The 17,582-nt window shown below is 45.4% G+C and overlaps 1 protein-coding gene across 1 annotated transcript in view; it reads left to right on the forward strand.

Annotated features, from left to right (window-relative positions):
* The window catches only part of TENM1 (teneurin transmembrane protein 1), a 711,536-nt gene that overhangs the window by 676,369 nt on the left and 17,585 nt on the right, over positions 1–17,582 (forward strand). The window contains exons 28-30 of the mRNA XM_081125839.1: positions 235–745; positions 11,797–11,969; positions 13,016–13,251. Of these exons, the coding sequence (XP_080981965.1) occupies positions 235–745; positions 11,797–11,969; positions 13,016–13,251 (920 nt within the window). The remainder of the gene's footprint in view (positions 1–234; positions 746–11,796; positions 11,970–13,015; positions 13,252–17,582) is intronic.

A 17,582-nucleotide genomic window follows, 5' to 3' on the forward strand; every position in this document is an offset into this window, starting at 1 on the left:
TGGTGAGGGAGTCATCATCAATCGGCTGCCTCCTGCACGGCCCCTGCTGGGCATCGAGCCCACAACCTGGGCCTGTGCCCTGACCAGGAATCGAACCCCGATCTCCTGGATCCTAGGCCGATGCTCAACCCCTGAGCCATGCCCGGCGGGCGATGTGCAGTGATTTCTGTATACTGTTTATTCTTATCAATGCTTACGATGCCAACTATTAAAATCGCGATCTTTCTCCCACAGGTGATGGTGGCTATGCCAAAGATGCAAAGATGAAAGCCCCTTCCTCCTTAGCAGTGTCGCCTGACGGCACCCTCTATGTGGCTGACCTCGGGAACGTTCGAATTCGAACCATCAGCAGGAACCAAGCCCACCTGAATGACATGAACCTTTATGAGATTGCTTCGCCCGCGGATCAAGAGCTCTACCAGTTCACCGTCAACGGAACCCACCTGCACACCTTGAACTTGATAACAAGGGACTATGTGTATAATTTCACCTACAATGCCGACGGTGACTTGGGTGCCATTACCAGCAGCAACGGCAACTCTGTGCATATTCGCAGGGATGCAGGCGGGATGCCGCTTTGGCTTGTGGTGCCTGGCGGGCAGGTGTACTGGCTGACCATCAGCAGCAATGGAGTCCTGAAAAGAGTGTCAGCCCAAGGCTATAACCTGGCCTTGATGACCTACCCGGGAAACACAGGGCTTCTGGCCACCAAAAGTAACGAAAATGGATGGACAACCGTTTATGAGTAAGTTGCTAATTCTCAACATCGGCTTTGTCAGGTTTTCATTTGAAGTCATATGATAGTAGGAAAAGGGTTTAGTACTTGTCTGTTGTTACATACTAGTTTCTCCCAACAGCCACAATAAAAAAATTAGAAGTCAAGGAGAAAATTTTACCCAATTCCTAGGGTTTGGACCCGTTTCTCTAGAGCATTTTGGCAGAGCCTAAGAATAAAAACATAGACTGAGTGGAGACTCGAGGGTGGCAGCGCAGGAGACGGGAGTGATGTAGCAGTCCATGCACTCAAGAAATTTACAGCATGGCTCGGAAAACAAGATAAAATTTTATTTCAATAACAAAGCTAGAAAGTTGTTTGAAAGCAGCAAAGAAGCGGTGTGGTTTAACTAGTATTTCTTGATCCCTATGGGGTTTAATGACTGAATAACCCTTTGTAGTCGTATTAAATTTGGACATGGGTGTCGTACTGGTCGGAATTAATTTCCACTGAAAGAGCAGTGATACATAACATGCAAGATTATGAAGGATAAACAAGAGAAATTATGAACTGATACATGAATGAATAGAGTTAAGGTTCGTACGGTTCCTTGCTGTGGTGGCTGAGAGCAGACATACGACCGGAACGGTAAAAAAGCTTTGGTGGCTGAGAGCAGACAAACGACCGCAAAGGGTTAAATGAATGTGTGCCCAGCCCAGCCCAGCCCAGCCCAACTCAGTATAAGTTGCTGTGGGAGGTAAGCGAGAAGTTAGAGTATAAGAAGTGGACCCTGGAAAGCAAGTGTGAAATAATATGGGGCAAGAGCTGAATGGGAGAGGGTGCACTTCGTTGGCTACTTCTGTGAAATGTGGAGTCAGATACTCCTGTGCAGGGTTGGGCTTCCCCCATTCCCTGCACAAGTCAAAGAATCTGGCACATGTAGGCATTCACAGACCGCATCTGTGATAACTTTGTTTAACAGGCATTAACACAGGACGTGTCTGACAGCGAGCTACAAGGAGGTGTCATGACACGGAAATAGAGACCATTGTCCTTGCCTTTTAAAGCATGGACAACCTTGTTTGCAAGTCAACACATTTAGAAAGCCAGTCTGCCAGCACTCAGAAAGCGTCTTTCCCATGAAAGGAACTGCTGAATTTTTAACCAGTTTCCTGAGTGAAGAACATCCATGGAATCTGAACGTTGGGGCCTGAAATGGCATTAAAGGGAGAAATGTGAGAAGTGCAGATATAAAGTATGAGGGGTTCCGAGTAGACTAGTCTGCGAGGATATAGAGAATATGCCCAGTCCCAGGAAACCCTCCTACGGAAAGGCACAAAACAATTGGCCTTCAAGTTTTGGCTCATTTCCCAAAGAACTGCCACTTATACAAAAGAGCTGGACAGCTATTTTAGTTTCACTTGGAAAAAAGTATTCAGTTGTTTCTGTTGCAAGTCTTCCTGTATTTTTTGAAATTTTTCTCTTACATCTTAATAACAGTAATAAAAGCCACTATTCGCTGAAGCTTTACTATGTGCCAGGTACTGGGCTAAGTGGCTTACATACATTATTATTTTTATGATTCCCCAAAATAACATCATGGGATAGGTGCTCCTCGTATGCCTGGTTTATGGATGATGAAACTGAGGTACGGATTGGTTAACTTGTCCTGATTCACACAGATGTCCAGCATTCGAACCCCCAACAGTCTGACTCAAGAGCTCACATTTTTAAATATCTTAAGAAAGATAAAATTTCTAGTGAGAATATCTTTTTAAATTTTTTTTAAAATCCTCATACATAGACATGTTTTACTGATTCTAGAGAGGGGAAAGGAGAGAGAGAGAGAGAAAGAGAGAGAAACATCCATGTGAGAGAGAAACAGCAATCTGCTACTTTCCATACACGCCCTGACTAGGGATCTAACCGACAACCTAGGCATGTGCCCTGACTGGGAATCACACCTGCAACCCCTTCAGTGCACAGCATAACACTCCAACCAACTGAGCCACACTGGCCAGGGCAAGAATATCTTTTTTTATAAATTATGCGAAATCACACTGCAACTGAAATTAGACAGACTATTTTGAAAGCTCATAGTCGAATCCAGTCAAGCAATAAGAAATTGCCTAAGTCCCAAATAGTTTTCAAAATAAGCAGGTCAATTGTTCATTTATCTATCAAATCATCACATTATACACTTTAAATATATACAAGTTTAGCCCTAGTGTGGCTCAGTGGTTAGAATGTCTGCCCATGCACCAAAGGGTCTCAGATTCTATTCCCCATCAAGGGCACATACCTGGTTGCAGGTTCGATCCCCAGCCCTGGTCAGGGCACATGCGGGAAGCAACCAATCCATGTGTCTCCCTCACATCAGTGTTTCCCTCTCTCTCCCCCTCCCTCCCCCCCTTCCACTCTCTTATAATCAATGGAAAAACTATCCTCAGCTGAGGATTTAAAACAACAACAAGAAAGACTATGGGGCAGAAGTGTTTTTATTTCAAGTTGGGTGGTCAGGGAAGGCCTCACTGAGAAGGTAACGTTTGAATACATTAGTTCCCTTTATCCGTGGTTTTGCTGTCCAGAGTTTTGGTTACCTCTGGTCAACCATGATCTGAAAATATTAAACGGACAATTCCATAAATAATTCACAGATTTTAAATTGTGTGCTGTTCTGAGTAGCATGATGAAATCTCATACCCTCCCGCTCCTTCCCACCTGGAACATGAATCGTCCTTTGTCCAGCAGATCCATGCTATGGCCACTCCTCGCCATTGGTCACTTAGTAGCCTTCTCAGTTATCAGCTCGACTGTCTCAATACTGATATTTCAGTGCTTGCGTTCAAGTCACCCTTATTTTACTTAATAGTGGCCCCAAAGCACAAGATTAGTGATGCTGGCAACTCACATATGCCAAAGAGAAGCTGTCAAGTGCTTACTTCCTTTAAGTAAAAAGGTGAAAGTTCTTGAGTTAATAAGGAAAGGGGGGGGGCGGGGACATGCTGGGGTTGCTGAGATCTACAGTAAGAACATATCTATCCATTAAATTGTGAAAAAGGAAAAATGTGCTCGCTTTGCTGCCTCACCTCACACTGCAAAAGTTATGGCCACAGTGTGTGGCAAGTGCTTAATTAAGATGGAAAAGGCATTTGATTTGTGGTTGGAAAACATGAACAGAGAGAGTGCACATTCACAGAACTTTTATTACAGTATATGTTATATGTTGTATTTTATTATTAGCTATTGTTGTTAATCTCTTACTGCGCCTGATTTATAAATTAAACTTTATCATCAGTATGTACTATATATAGGGAAAAAACTGTTTGGTACTATCCACGGTTTCAGGCATCCATTGAGGGTCTTGGAACATATCCCCTGTGGAAAAGGGGGGCCTACTACACATAAATAACTGTAGGAGGTGAGGGAGGGAGCCATACGAATATCGGGGGGGAAGGAAGAGAGAGAACATTCCAGGCAGAGCAAACAGCAGGTGCAAAGGCCCTGCAGCAGGAACAAGCCTGATGTGTTCAAGGAACAGTAAGGCAGCACTATGACTGGAGTGGAGGGAGTAAAAGTAATGGGGAGATGAAATCCATGAAGTAACAGGGCTACTTCATGTAGAGCTTTGTAGGCCTCTGTACGGACTCTGACTTTTGCTCTGAGTAAGAGGTACAACCACTGGAGAGTTTTGACTAAAGGAGTGACATCATTTGACTTACATTTTTGAAGAATCATTCTGTATTGAAAACAGATTGGATCCTGGAAGCAGGGGAACCTAATGGTGGAGAGGGTTTGCAATAATCCAGGCATAAGATGGTGACTTAGATCAGGGAGTGGGGACAGTAAGAAGCCATAAAATCCTAAATATATTTTGACTGTAGATCTGTCAGGACTTACTGACAGATTGGATGTGGGGTGTGGAAGAAAGAAGGGTCAGAGATAACTTTGAAGTTTTTTGACCTGAGCAACTGAAAGTTGGACTTTTCATTTACCAAGTTAGGGAGGACTGTGCAGGGAGTACATTATACCAGGTGGGAGATCGGGAGTTCGGTTTTGGATCTGATCAGTTTGGTTAGACATCCGAGTGAAAATATAACCGCACGCATGCCAAGTAAGGATCAAACCAGCAACCTGGGCATGTGCCCTGACCTGGAATCGGACCCCTGACCTTTCGATGTATGGGATGATGCTCCAACCAACTGAGCCACACTGGCCAGGGCAACCTTCTGCCCCTTCTTACCTGCATGTAGAGAAATGAGCAGTTTTCAACCTGCATAATGTAACTAATTCTTCCTTAGGTCTGCTTTGTACAAAATCTGACTTTCAGTTTTAGCCACAGTGCGTTAGCCAATGTGAACACCCTTTCAAGTGTTTCCTTGTCCTTCTGAAGTTAGGGGACACAGAATAAGACCTACTGTTCTAGTCAGGGTCAGAGCCATGCTGACATAGTAGAGGGTGGCCTTGCCACTGCCACTAGGCCCTCCTAGAAGAACTTGAGCATTTCCCTGAGGTGAGAGGGAGGCTGCCTTCTGTGGCCAAAGGGAACAAATGGTTTGCCAAGGTGGAAATAGAATTTCTGTTCTGAGATGAGACACAGAAAAAGAGAAAGGGGAACAGAAGCAAAATTCGGCAGGATGGAGGGCTGCTATGGAAAGGTAGCTGAACCAGTAATCCATTCAGCTTTCCACGATCTGCAGCGACGGAGAGGAGAAATGACACAGATGACCGTGAACGCTGCTCAATCCACATGGGGTTTTAAAATGCATCTTGTGCCGTGGTAGAATGTGGGCTTGTATTGTGTGCTGTTGTTTAAATAGTCCATTGATTTTCATAATTCCGTTTGACTTGGACCAGGATCAAAATTGCACACCCCAAGTATTAGTACTTGATGCTTGGCTGCCCCTCAATGTCCTGAGTGTCAGGGGAAAAGCTGACCACAGAGAAACGGCTAATAGGGAGGTGACTGTCAAGGCAGGAATATTGGCCGAAGGAGACAGGGGTTCTGGTCCAAGGGGCTGGCGGGCTCCTAATCGCAATGGCCCTGCCACGGTTGAGGTCGGAAGGAGGGGCCCAGCTGCTCACATGGCAGGCAAGCCTTCTTTGCCCACGAAGCTGCAAGAGTAGCCAGGGTGCCCTTGCTTGTGTCCCAAGCAGTTCCTTGGCAAAGGCTTCTGCTCTACGAATCTGAAAAGGTCCCAGACCAAGGCCACAAGCGTGTCAGTTGCGGCCCTGCTGAGGGCCCAGCTAAGCTGACAGCTCCTCAGGCCCTTGCCCTTTGCGGGAGCCCTCCACTCGAAGGAGGCTGTGCATGTGCATGACCTCTTGATCCCTGCTCTTCTACTCTCTCCATCTCTGAACTTTGTTAGCATATCTACCCCCCCCCGCTGCACCCCCCCCCAAAAAAAATAACGCCATTCACTGACAACTTGGAAAAGCCCTCTAAATCGCTCTAGGCTGTTTTACAGATGCTCAGTTTTATGGAAGATGGCTAATGAGGGATTCTCTCTCCTCCCTGAGAAGATTAAAAAGGGGCAGGGGTGGGAGACCAGGTAAACAAACCACGTCTCTGCGTGAGATGCTGGCCCAGGCATAGGATGTGAGCCCCATGCAGAACTGGTTACGTAAATGAATGGCCAGTCCAAACACATCAGCATGTTTCCAGTGCTTTCTAGAATCTCGGCATAGGGAGGGGACTGACGCACCATGTGGTCCGGCCCCTGCCTCTTGGTGGGCAAAGGATTTCGATTAAGCGAGACAGACACAGAATGGCCAACTGCTCCACAGAGCCTCTGGGGACAGACACCACCTTTGTGCAGTCACCTACCTGCCTTTGTGCTTTATGCCCTTGGTGAGGATCAAGAATGGGCAGAATTGCAACAGAGACAGGGAGCGAACAGAAGGAAGAGAGGCTGCTGGCCAAAAAAGCTTTCAGAGGCCAGTGGGGAAGATTAGCTGCATGGCACAGCGCATCTGTGTAAGCTGAACCCGGCCTCTCGACACCACCGGAGATGGCTCTGTCTGTTCTCTAACCACACTGGCTCTCATACCCACCCATCCTCTCCGTTTTCACTAGCAGCCTCTTTTATTTCGCTCATTCAACAAGTATCCATAGTGCCAATCTCTGTGCCAGACCCCGAGAATGCAGAGATGAATGGGGCACTGTGCCCTCCCTCGAAAGATTTGAGCCTTTACAGCCGAGTAAGGAAAACAAGCCCCACCGATGGGCAACCACAATATATTTAATAAAGGCAGAAATCCAGCGCCTTCTCTCGCGCAGATTGCGGCTGCGGCCTCCCAACAGGCTTCCTGCTTCGTATCTCCCCTTTCAAGATTCACTGCCACCAAAGCACTGCTGGAATCACCCTGTTCTGCCCCTGAAAATATTTTCCTATGTCTCTCCTTTGTCTGCTGACTACCTGCTTTCCTCGGGGGCCTGCTACTCCCATTCCAACCTGCATCTCCAGCCTTATCTCCTGCTTCCCTCCCCAGTCTCCGCCTAGCCAGGGCTTGATCTCTGCCTCCCTTCCAGGCTTCACATACCTCTTCCTTCTCCTCTTCTGCTGGACCTAGCGCCTCGTTTACAGAAGCACATGGCAATATTCTGGCATCAGAGTGATTCGTGTATGTAACTAGCTGCCCCACTATTCTTTGAGTTTCATTCGGCACTGTATCCCCTGTACCTGGCGCAAGACTGATACTTATTGAACACAGAACAGATGAAGCTAGAAGGGCGTTATGGACTTGGAGCTGAATCATAGGAAGCCCAATGAAGTGACTGGTGAGGAAAGGGAACCTGGTGTTTCTGAAAGAATGTTTATTAGGTGGCTCAGGTTTCTGGCATGAGAGGGTAAGGAGGGTTGTTTCCATCTTTAAAAATAAGTAATGACTTTTTCTTCTGTCATCTTCCATTTTTTTTCCTGAAAGCAAAGGTGGAGGTGCTTCTAGTTTTTACTCGGCATGGTTGAGCCCTGGCTTAAATTGTCCTCAAGGGAAAGGAGGAGCTGTCCCTTAGGAGACAATATCAGACCGAATACACTTCCCATAATATATACATGTCATCTCCCTGACTAAGCTCTCTGCCCCTCCTGGCCAAGAATGAGTTCTGAGTTTCCTCCACAGGTGCTTTTGCTTCGCAGGGACGTGTGTGTGCATGCACACGGTGGAAGTCTCTAAAATCAGGACAGGAAGGGACGACTTGATGGCATCTCCTCTCGCCAAACCCACTTCTGATCCCCACGAAGGCCGCAGTCATTGCCCGATGCCACAGTTTCCCAGCCGGAACCTGCAGGCCTGGTTAAGCAAGTGCAACTCCTGGCCTGAGGGGATCAGTGGCGGCCTGTTGGCTCGTACTTACTCTGTGTACCAAAGGGTGCAGGCCCCAAAGGGAAACACACAGCATAAGAGACTTTGATTAAACTTGTTTCTTAGATATTCCACCTGCAAACACGCATTCCCCTGTGATGGAGTGGGGGGGGGGGACGGGGGACCTCAAGCAAGCCATAGGAAATCAAAGGCTCCCGTTATTTCTTATCTACTTTTGAGCGATCCTTCCAAAGTTGTGGGATCTGCCTGTCACTTTTCCTTTGGAAATAACCCCACAGAAGAGAGGTGAGTCTGTATGTTTTGACCGAGGGTCATACCAATGATTGAGTACCTGAGAGACACCGCACTGCAGAGACCAGCAAATGCGATTGCTTTGACTGTGATGAGCAGAATTGGGGTGCATGTGTGGAGGAGTAGACGGCATTGGGTGTTTTTTGTTTGTTTGTTTGTTTATTTTCCTTCAGTTTTATTGCGATATAACATACAGTATTGTATAATTTTCAGGCATACAGCATTTCTTGACTTACATTTATTATGAAACAATTACCACAATAAGTTTAGCTAACATTCATCATGTTACATACATACAAAAAGTAAGAAAAGAAAAAAATGGGGTTTTTCCCCTCCTGATGAGAAGTTTTAGGATTTACCCTCTTAGCAACTTTTATATATGTACCGCACAGCAGTGTCAACTGCTGTCATCATGTTGTGTATTACATCCCCATGATGTACTTATCTTTTTTTTAATCCTTACCCTAGGATATGTCTTTATTGATTTTTTTAGAGAGAGGAAGAGGGGGAGAGAGAGACAAGAAGCATCAATGTGAGAGAGAAATATCTATCAGTTGCCTCCTACACTTACCCCGACTGGCGATCAAACCCACAACCTGGGTATGTGCCCTGACTGGGAATCAAACGAGCCACCTTTTTGGTATATAGAATGAAGCTCCAACCAACTGAGTCATCCGGCCAGAGCAGGGCTTATTTATCTTATAACTGGAAGTTTGTACTTTTGACCACCTTCCTCCATTTCCCCCAGCCCCAGCCCCTGCCTCTAGTAACCATAAATCTAATCTCTTTTTCTGAGTTTGGTGTGCGCAGGATTTTTTTATTTGGGGGTTTTGTTGTTGTTGTTTTAGAGTCCACATATAAGTGAGATCATCCAGTATTTGTCTTTTTCTGTCTGACTTATTTCAGTTAGCATAATGCCCTCCAGGTAGAGTGCTTTGTTTACGATAGAGTTAAAGTCAAATGTGCACTTTCAAATAAGGATGCCTATCCAGCCACAGCAACGAAATCAGGCAATATAACTGTCTGGCTCCCCAGTGACTGGGCAAGACTGTGAAAAATTCTACCTGATCCTCACACCATTGCCTCCCTCACCAGAAAAGGGCCAGGCGGCAGCCTCCCAGCTAGATCTATCCAAGTAATTACAGTTTTACCCAGGAGTGCTTAGCTTTCCTTTCCCAACATATTCCCGTCCATTTGGGGAGTGGGCATGGGACCAGAATATGTGGGAACACGACTGTGCTCTTGGGAATAAACTTTAAAATGTATAATCTCAGACAAAGAGCATCTGTGACTGAGTTTAAAAGGTGTGGGGGGCAGAGGGTAGGAAACCCGATTTATCCACAGGCCACTGCTAAGGTTTGTTGGAATTTAGGGCCCTTGTACCTCTGCTCCTGGATGGTGCAGTTGGCACCTGATCTTAGTCTTCTTGCCCTGAGGAGTGGACCCAAGCACGACCCTCGCCTTTAGATGAAATCTCGCTTTAAAATAAGGGGCTGAGTGACTGGGAAAGAAGGAAACTGCCCCAAGCTGCAGAGCCCAGTGGGAACGTGCATGCATAGCATCTTAGGTTAAATTTCCTGGAGAAATGATGAAGAATGACCTTGCAGAAGGTGAGGAAACCTCTTAGAAATCAGGAAAGGGACACCAGAGGTGCTAGCCATGATTGTGAAAAAGAGACACTGCCTGCATAATCCAGGCGGTGGGGCCACAGTCTCCCTCGCCAGGCAGGCCTGCAGCAGCTCCCTTCTATCTGCCGCCTCGAAACTCCTCCCTGCAGGGAAAAGCAGCTCAATACCTTGGGAGAATCAAGGCTGGATGTCATTTTCTTCTCCGACAAGAAAGATCGGGCAGACAAGATTTGGCTATGCTAAGTGTTCTAGCCCTTCCATGCCCCTTTCTCATCAGGGACCTGCTTCTTGTAACCACAGAGCCCCAGAGCAGGCCATGGGCAAACAGGCTGAGCGGGCCGGAGGATTTTGCCATTAACCCCAGGCGCAAGCAGCACCTTTTGGCCTCTCCTTGATAATGAGGCCTTAGCTGTATAGTAGCAACACACCAACAACCATTCTGTCTGAAATCCACTTAAACAAAGGTTGCATCCGATTAAACTACTAGGGCTTGGCACATCTATGATGTCAGATGACTTATCTGATTAATTTTTATTTGCATACATGACTGTTTTAGTTTTTGAAATATGTCTTTATTTATTTCAGAGAGAGGGAGAGAGAGAGAGAGAAACATCAATGATGAGAGAGAGTCATTGATCGGCTGCCTCCTGCACGCCCCCCACTGGGGATCGAGCCCGCAACCTGGCATATGCCTTGCCTGGGAATCAAACCGAGATCTCCTGGTTTTAAAATATGAGCAACTATCTAGGCTGAGTTCTTGAAAACTGAGTGGATTAACACTGAATCACTATCCTTTTGCATAATTGTTGAGGGAGGAGGTAGCGGAACCAAACTCCACCATTGTGTCCAGGCTGTATCCTGTTCAGTTTGGGTAAAAAGAATATAATTGTTTAACATTTTAAAAGCAAATAAAAGTGCTTAAATATTTTGTAATTTGCAGCTTGAAAAGAAAACAGTAATGGGTTTCCAAGTGCATGCCTTTACTTTTAATGAAGTGTTTATTTTTCATGGTTCTATTGGCAATAAAAGAACAGCTCCACATCAAAAGCCTTCAGGGAAGCAGTTTTCATTTGGAGGACAGTGAGATTGCCAATAATTCTGATTTTTTTTTAAAGTAAACTCACTAGACTATATTTCTAGATATAGGTTATTGCCTATTATCCCAGGTAATTATTTTTTTTCTCTTACCCATATAAGCAAATTACAACGCATTATGTGCTATACTCTAAAAAGATAAAAAAATTAAGTGACACTGAGATCAGGGGGCTCCAGAATGTTCTAATGAACATGCTTCCATTATCTTCTGTGCGTGTTCATTTTGTTGGAAGAATGATTCATTCATTTCAAATTTGGCAATTTAAACGGCAGCAAATATAATTTTCCTATCACAATGCAGTCAGTTTATTGGCCTTCTCAGCCTTTGGGCCCTCGTTTGTGCCTCCGTTTCCTTTGCCAACAGCACCCTCTGCTGGGTTGTGTCATCCATCACATCTAATGGGATCAACCCAAATTGCAAAAGGGAGGCTGCCCTGCAACATTGCGCGCAGCGGGACATGATTCATAAATCAGTTTTCCACCCTGGTGATTCATTACCAGATATATTTTTTTCTGTAAAACAGCACAGCTCAAGGAAGTCATCAAGAATTCAGAAGCTGCAAAAAAATACCTTCGTTTGATTAATCATCTCTCTGACCTTTTCCTTCTTATTGAACAAGGTTAATAATACTTGTTAGCACTCAGAGTTAAACTGCATTAGCTGCCAAGTGAGTTTCATTTTGCAAAGGCCTGTTATCACTGCCAAGAGCCTTCAAAGCTGACACTGGTTCCATTCCTCAGGTATGACCCTGAGGGACATCTGACCAATGCAACATTTCCCACTGGAGAGGTCAGCAGCTTCCACAGTGACCTGGAGAAGCTGACAAAAGTGGAGCTGGATACTTCCAACCGTGAAAATGTCCTCATGTCAACCAACTTGACAGCAACTACTACCATATATATTTTAAAACAAGGTAAGACTGTTTCTAACTTTGCCTGGCCGTAATAGCACCTATCTTAACTTCTGCCCTTAGCATAAGTAGATTTCAGTTCTGTGTGAGAAGATGGCATCTTCTCTCTTCTCCCTATTTTTCGGCTCTGGAGGCTGAAACCCAGTCAGGATCACCCCTTGCACAAGTTCACACAGCGACCTTGAGCCACAGCTCTGTGGGAGTCATGAGTTTCCATCCTTGCCAAACCCTCACCCAGCTGTGCGTAAAGCTCTTTCAGGCACTGAAGGGGTTATAACGGAGAAACGGAGCCTGCGCCCCGTGTGAGATTAGCAGTCAAGATCCATGCTGACGTGAGGGAATAAGAAGGAATATAAGAGAAATGAGAGAATGGAGGGCTCATTCTATTTAAAGAGAGGAAAGTAAGAGAGCGTGGAAGTAAAACAGGAGAGGAGAGGGGTAGAAGGGAAGGAAGGGCGTTGGACTTGGAAAGAATGTTTTGGAGGCTGAAGGGGAACTGGATACATGAACCAGTTCTCTCCGTCCGATCATTAAGGACTCATTCTGCTGTTAGGTCGTGGGGCCAGACACAGAACCGCCCGGTGTTCAGATCCACTCCGAAGGATCCGTGGCAACCTCTGTCAGTGTCATTGCTTTGTCAGGTGCAGCAACTGCGTGGGTGCCCCCAGTCGAACTTGATTCCCTTCTCATAGTAGCTCCCAGCATATCAAACTGAGGGGGCCGATCCACCAAGTCAGAAAGGGAGTGTGTGAGGGAAATCTTTAGAAGGGAGAAAGAAGAAAAACCAAAACAGCCTGCAGGATTAGCCAGGCGTCTTTTATCCAAGGAACGAGCTACCCCAGCTGTGAAAATAACAAGACCTAAATGAACAGAGGGCGCATCTGCCTGTCAGAGTGGCTGTCTAGCCCAGAAGGCAGTCGGGCCCACAGCGCCCCACCTGCTCCTCTGTTCCCACACTTGCCTCCTAAAGCTAAACTTGTCTCTCCTCTGCTTCCTGCCCTTTTCTTTTCTTTCCTGCCCCTCTTCCTCCTTTCCTCCTCTGTCTTCAGAAAATACCCAAAGCACATATCGGGTGAGTCCAGACGGCTCCCTGCGTGTCACCTTTGCCAGTGGCATGGAGATCAGCCTCAGCTCAGAGCCGCACATCCTGGCCGGGGCGGTCAACCCCACCCTGGGCAAATGCAACATCTCGCTGCCCGGAGAGCACAATGCAAACCTCATCGAGTGGCGGCAGCGCAAGGAGCAAAACAAAGGCAATGTTTCGGCTTTTGAAAGGAGACTGAGGGTAAGGCTTGACCTTATGCAAGATAGAGAACTTGTCGTTTTATGCTTGAAAACTGCAGAGCTTCCCCTCATCTGAAGTCCCATTTCTCCAAAGCTTTTCTAGGTGGCTAACTTATATGATATACTGATTCAAGAGGGGGTGCTAATGGCTGATAATGTTTCAGGATCCTTAAATGAACATTCTAATAGGAGCTTTCTTTGTCATTAGCCGGCTAAAGTGCTCTCATAGTAGCAATTTCAGGCACCGAGAAAGTCTGGGTGGAGAAATGTGTTCCGTCAGGCGGCTCTCCAGAATCCCTCACGGCATGCCCTGGAGATGGTTGTCAGGCCCATCAGGTTGACCCCGTTCCCATTTTTGTGTAGTTTATACTTTATTTGGAAAGACCAGGCAGGTACACACAGAAGGATGAGAGACACAAGGCGGCATTTGGACAAAGGCAGGATAAAAGAGAAAGTCAGCAAATGATGTCGTTGCCGTGAATACAGACGTATGAAGGCCCAGAGGGATAAAGGACTAATGCAGAGGTTGGGCTGAGAGAGAACTGCCTGGGGCTAATTAAAGATTTGGGAGTTTTCGGGTCCTTACCAAGCACAGTTCACTGCTAACCAGAGCTCTCTCAGTCTCAACTGCCTTTCTGCACAGCACAAAGCCTACAAACACCACAGAACTGTCTGCCTGTCCCTTCTGAAACATTAACCAATGTTCGGATGATGTGACCAACTTTCCAAATATAGTAACATTCAATAGCAGCCCCAAAGCAACTGCCAGCCGGAGGGAAATCATCACTCACTACTGAGGCCAGGCCTCCTTTGAGCACCTGTGTCTTGCCTGGGCTACCTGGACTGCTTGCATTTTCTTCGCTCACAGCCAGAATTCACTCCAAGTGAAACTGTGGTAACCTTCAGGCTGTGGAAATGCAATAGTAACCACCCCACTCCAGTGAGCAGTCAAACCAGTCTCCTGGTTTGATGTGGACAAAATCATCTATGACAATGCTCTCTTTCCAATCAGTTCTATTGGTGTTTTTTTGGTACAGCCACTAAAGTTGTCTACATGCACAAATCAATCTGTATGTTTTGATTCTATCAACCGGTCTCTAGCAGAATATTTACCAGATATGCCACTGACCTGAGAAGTGAAGCTAGTCCAAGTAATCGGACTTCTTTGTGTGGGGTAACAGTGAGGGTTTCTATCAGGGTTCTAGAAATGGCAGCTCCTGGGAAGAACCCTGGATGGAGGAGTTAGATGACCTGGCCTTGCTACCAGTTTTAGAAGTGACTTAAGAAATGCCTTTATTTTCTTCACCTGTGAAATGAAAATATACTAGAGAAAAGAATTATCTACATATGGCTTATCAACCTCATGGGTTCAAAATAGAAAAATTATATTGAATAAATGATCTCTTAGTGCCTCCCCCAGCTTGGAGCCTCGATAAAACATTGTGAACCAAATCATATACTATGTGACTGGACTTTCCCATTCTTTAGGATTACCCATCCTGTACTGTGTAACTTTGGGATTGTCCACATTCTAAGATAACCGACCCTGTTTTTGCCCCTCCGTGTATAGAGATAATGGAGAAAGACTAGAAGCCGTAATTTACACCTCATATCCCAAATTGTTCTTACTGTTGAGAAACTAATGGTCATAAAACATTTGGGAGTTCTTTGCTGTTAACGAGTAGAGTGAAGTGTTATTTAGTTAAGACTATTTATAGTTGACCCGTTTCCCATCTTGTGGGAGAGTTGAGTGGATTTATGGAATGGCTTATAAGGGCAACAGATTCGGGGCCTTCTCCTCTATGTGACCTCTAGGGTACTTCCTGAGGTCCTGGGACTGGAGACTGGAGCCCCTTATTGGCTAAGTGGTGTTACTGTGCGTGTCCCTAGAAATCTAACAATAGCAATCTTTTACTTATGGTTAGTGCCTTAGAGTTAACAAAATGCTTTCAGAGCCAGGATTTTATTTGACCACCACAACCATCAATTGTTGTTATTCCCGATTTATAGAGATACAGAGACTAAGGCCCAGAGAGGTTAAGTGATTTGCCCAAAGTCAAACAGCTATTAAGGAGCAGAGCCAGCACTAAAATGCAGGTGTTCGCCTAGTACAACACTCTTTCCACTACATCATGCCGTGCTGCCTTGCTCCTTAAAATAATTCATCTACAAATCATTGCCCCACTCCGTGGAGCCACCTTGGCAGGGCCTGACTCCTCATTTCAATGCTGACAAAAAAAAGACAAATAATCTACTCGAATGTACTGGCAAGCATGGGTGGTGCCGGGATAACTGGCTGGCCTCCAGGCAGACAAAGTGTGAAGGAGGCAAGAGGACGAGGGAAGCTGTTTAACCGGTTCATTCTTACCTGCTTTCTCCATCCTCAAGTATTTTGATTTCTACTGCTGCCTCAGTTTCCCTAGATTAGGTATATCTGATTTAGTGGAATGAATACGTTCCCAAAAGGTAGGTGTCGATGCAATTTTGACAGGGCAACTCCTCTTTTCCTATTGGCTAGTTTTTCAGAAATGGTGCCCCTTCACTTCTGGGAGCTTTCAAGGGGCAAGGTGATGACACATGAAACGGAACTTTTTTCTGGGCCAAGTATGCAGTGACCCCCTGTAAGCACACATGTAAAAACTAAGTCTCTCTGATGCCCTCGGGTACCTCGAGACCTTCGACTGAACCATTTCTTTCTCCCGGTGGAGCTGCCGTTTCACGGTGAGGGCATGTCGGGGTGGCAGGGCTCTTGAGCCACAAGACCACATTCAGATGGTCACACAACATACAAATCCCTGCTGTCCTGGGGGAAATAAGGCTCCTCTTTGAAAAACCACACAAAGGGGTGGCTGTAATTTGCAAATGCGCTGGGGCAGCAAGTCATAAACCACTAATGATTCACGCACAAAATGCCAGGTTCATCGAAAGGCTCACTTGGTAAGATGCTGGACATCAAATGTCCCAGAAAGCTACCCATCACATCCACTGCAGACCTTCTAGCTGGAAAGAAAAACATCAGAAAAGGATAGGCCTCTGTTGAAGATAAAGCAACAAGAGTTGCTTTTCTCCAGTGATCGGTGGTTATTTTTTTCATACAAAAATCAGGGTCTCTTTCAAGGTGAAGGAGGCACACTGCTGGGAAACGTGATATCCTGCTCAGCCTGAGCAGGCGAAAGATTTGTTACTCTGGGCCACGGTGCACCAGCCTCATTCACTGAGATAAATCACATTAACATCCTGAAATTTCATTTCTTTTAAAAATCCATTTTCCCCAACCTGAGCTGTGTTGGAATCATCTTCCTTGCAAAGTACTTTTCCATCCAGTCCAGGCTTCCCCTCATCTGCTGCATCAGTCTGTCCCCATAAATACATTTCCCTGGACAATAGGGAAATTAGAATACAGATAACAGTAGAGGCAGTCATAAAAGAATTGGACGTTCACCAAAAGCAAACTGGTTTAGGAACTTTATCCAGATTGCACCTTGCCACGTCTGTGGGTAATAATGCTGTTACGTGAGACTTATCCCAGCAGTGGATCCTGGAGCTCTTTACGAATGTTGCAGACCGAGATGTGAGGTTACAGCAAAACTCTAGAACTGCAGTCTCCTTAATATATATATATATCTATATATATTTATATATAGATATATATATATCTATATATATTTATATATAGATATAGATATAGATATATATATATAGAGAGAGAGAAAGAGATAGAGATAGATAGATAGATGATAGATAGATAGATAGATAGATAGATAGATAGATAGATAGATGATAGATAGATAGATGATAGATAGATAGATGATAGATGATAGATAGATAGATAGATAGATAGATGATAGATAGATAGATAGATAGATAGATAGATAGATGATAGATAGATATGTAGATATGTAGATATGTATATAGATATATATAAAATCTCCAGGAAGCTTAGCACTTCAAACCAAAGTCATAAAAATAACTAAGATGATTATGTGTTTATGAGCAAAATGGAGCAAAGGCCCATCTAAAACCCTGACAGTTTACCCTTTTTCTGCTCACAGATAACTGAGAGTGGGGAAAGTTGGCTTTCAAATGCAACATGTGAATGTTCATATGTGGCCTGACCTCTGAAAGGGGAAAGAAGCCCAGTAGAAACAGAGGGTCTCAGGCTGACAGAGGAGGGGGAATCGGGGAGGCAGCCAAGAGGATTCCAACATCTGCCTCCATCCTCAGAAGATGCCTTTGCTGGGCCAGGGCACTTCTTCTCCACTTTCAGAGGTTTCCCTGTGTCTGCTGTTTCTTCAGTCATCATCCGAAAGTAATCCTTGTGCCAAAGAGATT

This window comes from Miniopterus schreibersii (genome assembly GCF_964146895.1).
Source record: "Miniopterus schreibersii genome assembly, chromosome: X".
NCBI lineage: Eukaryota > Metazoa > Chordata > Mammalia > Chiroptera > Miniopteridae > Miniopterus > Miniopterus schreibersii.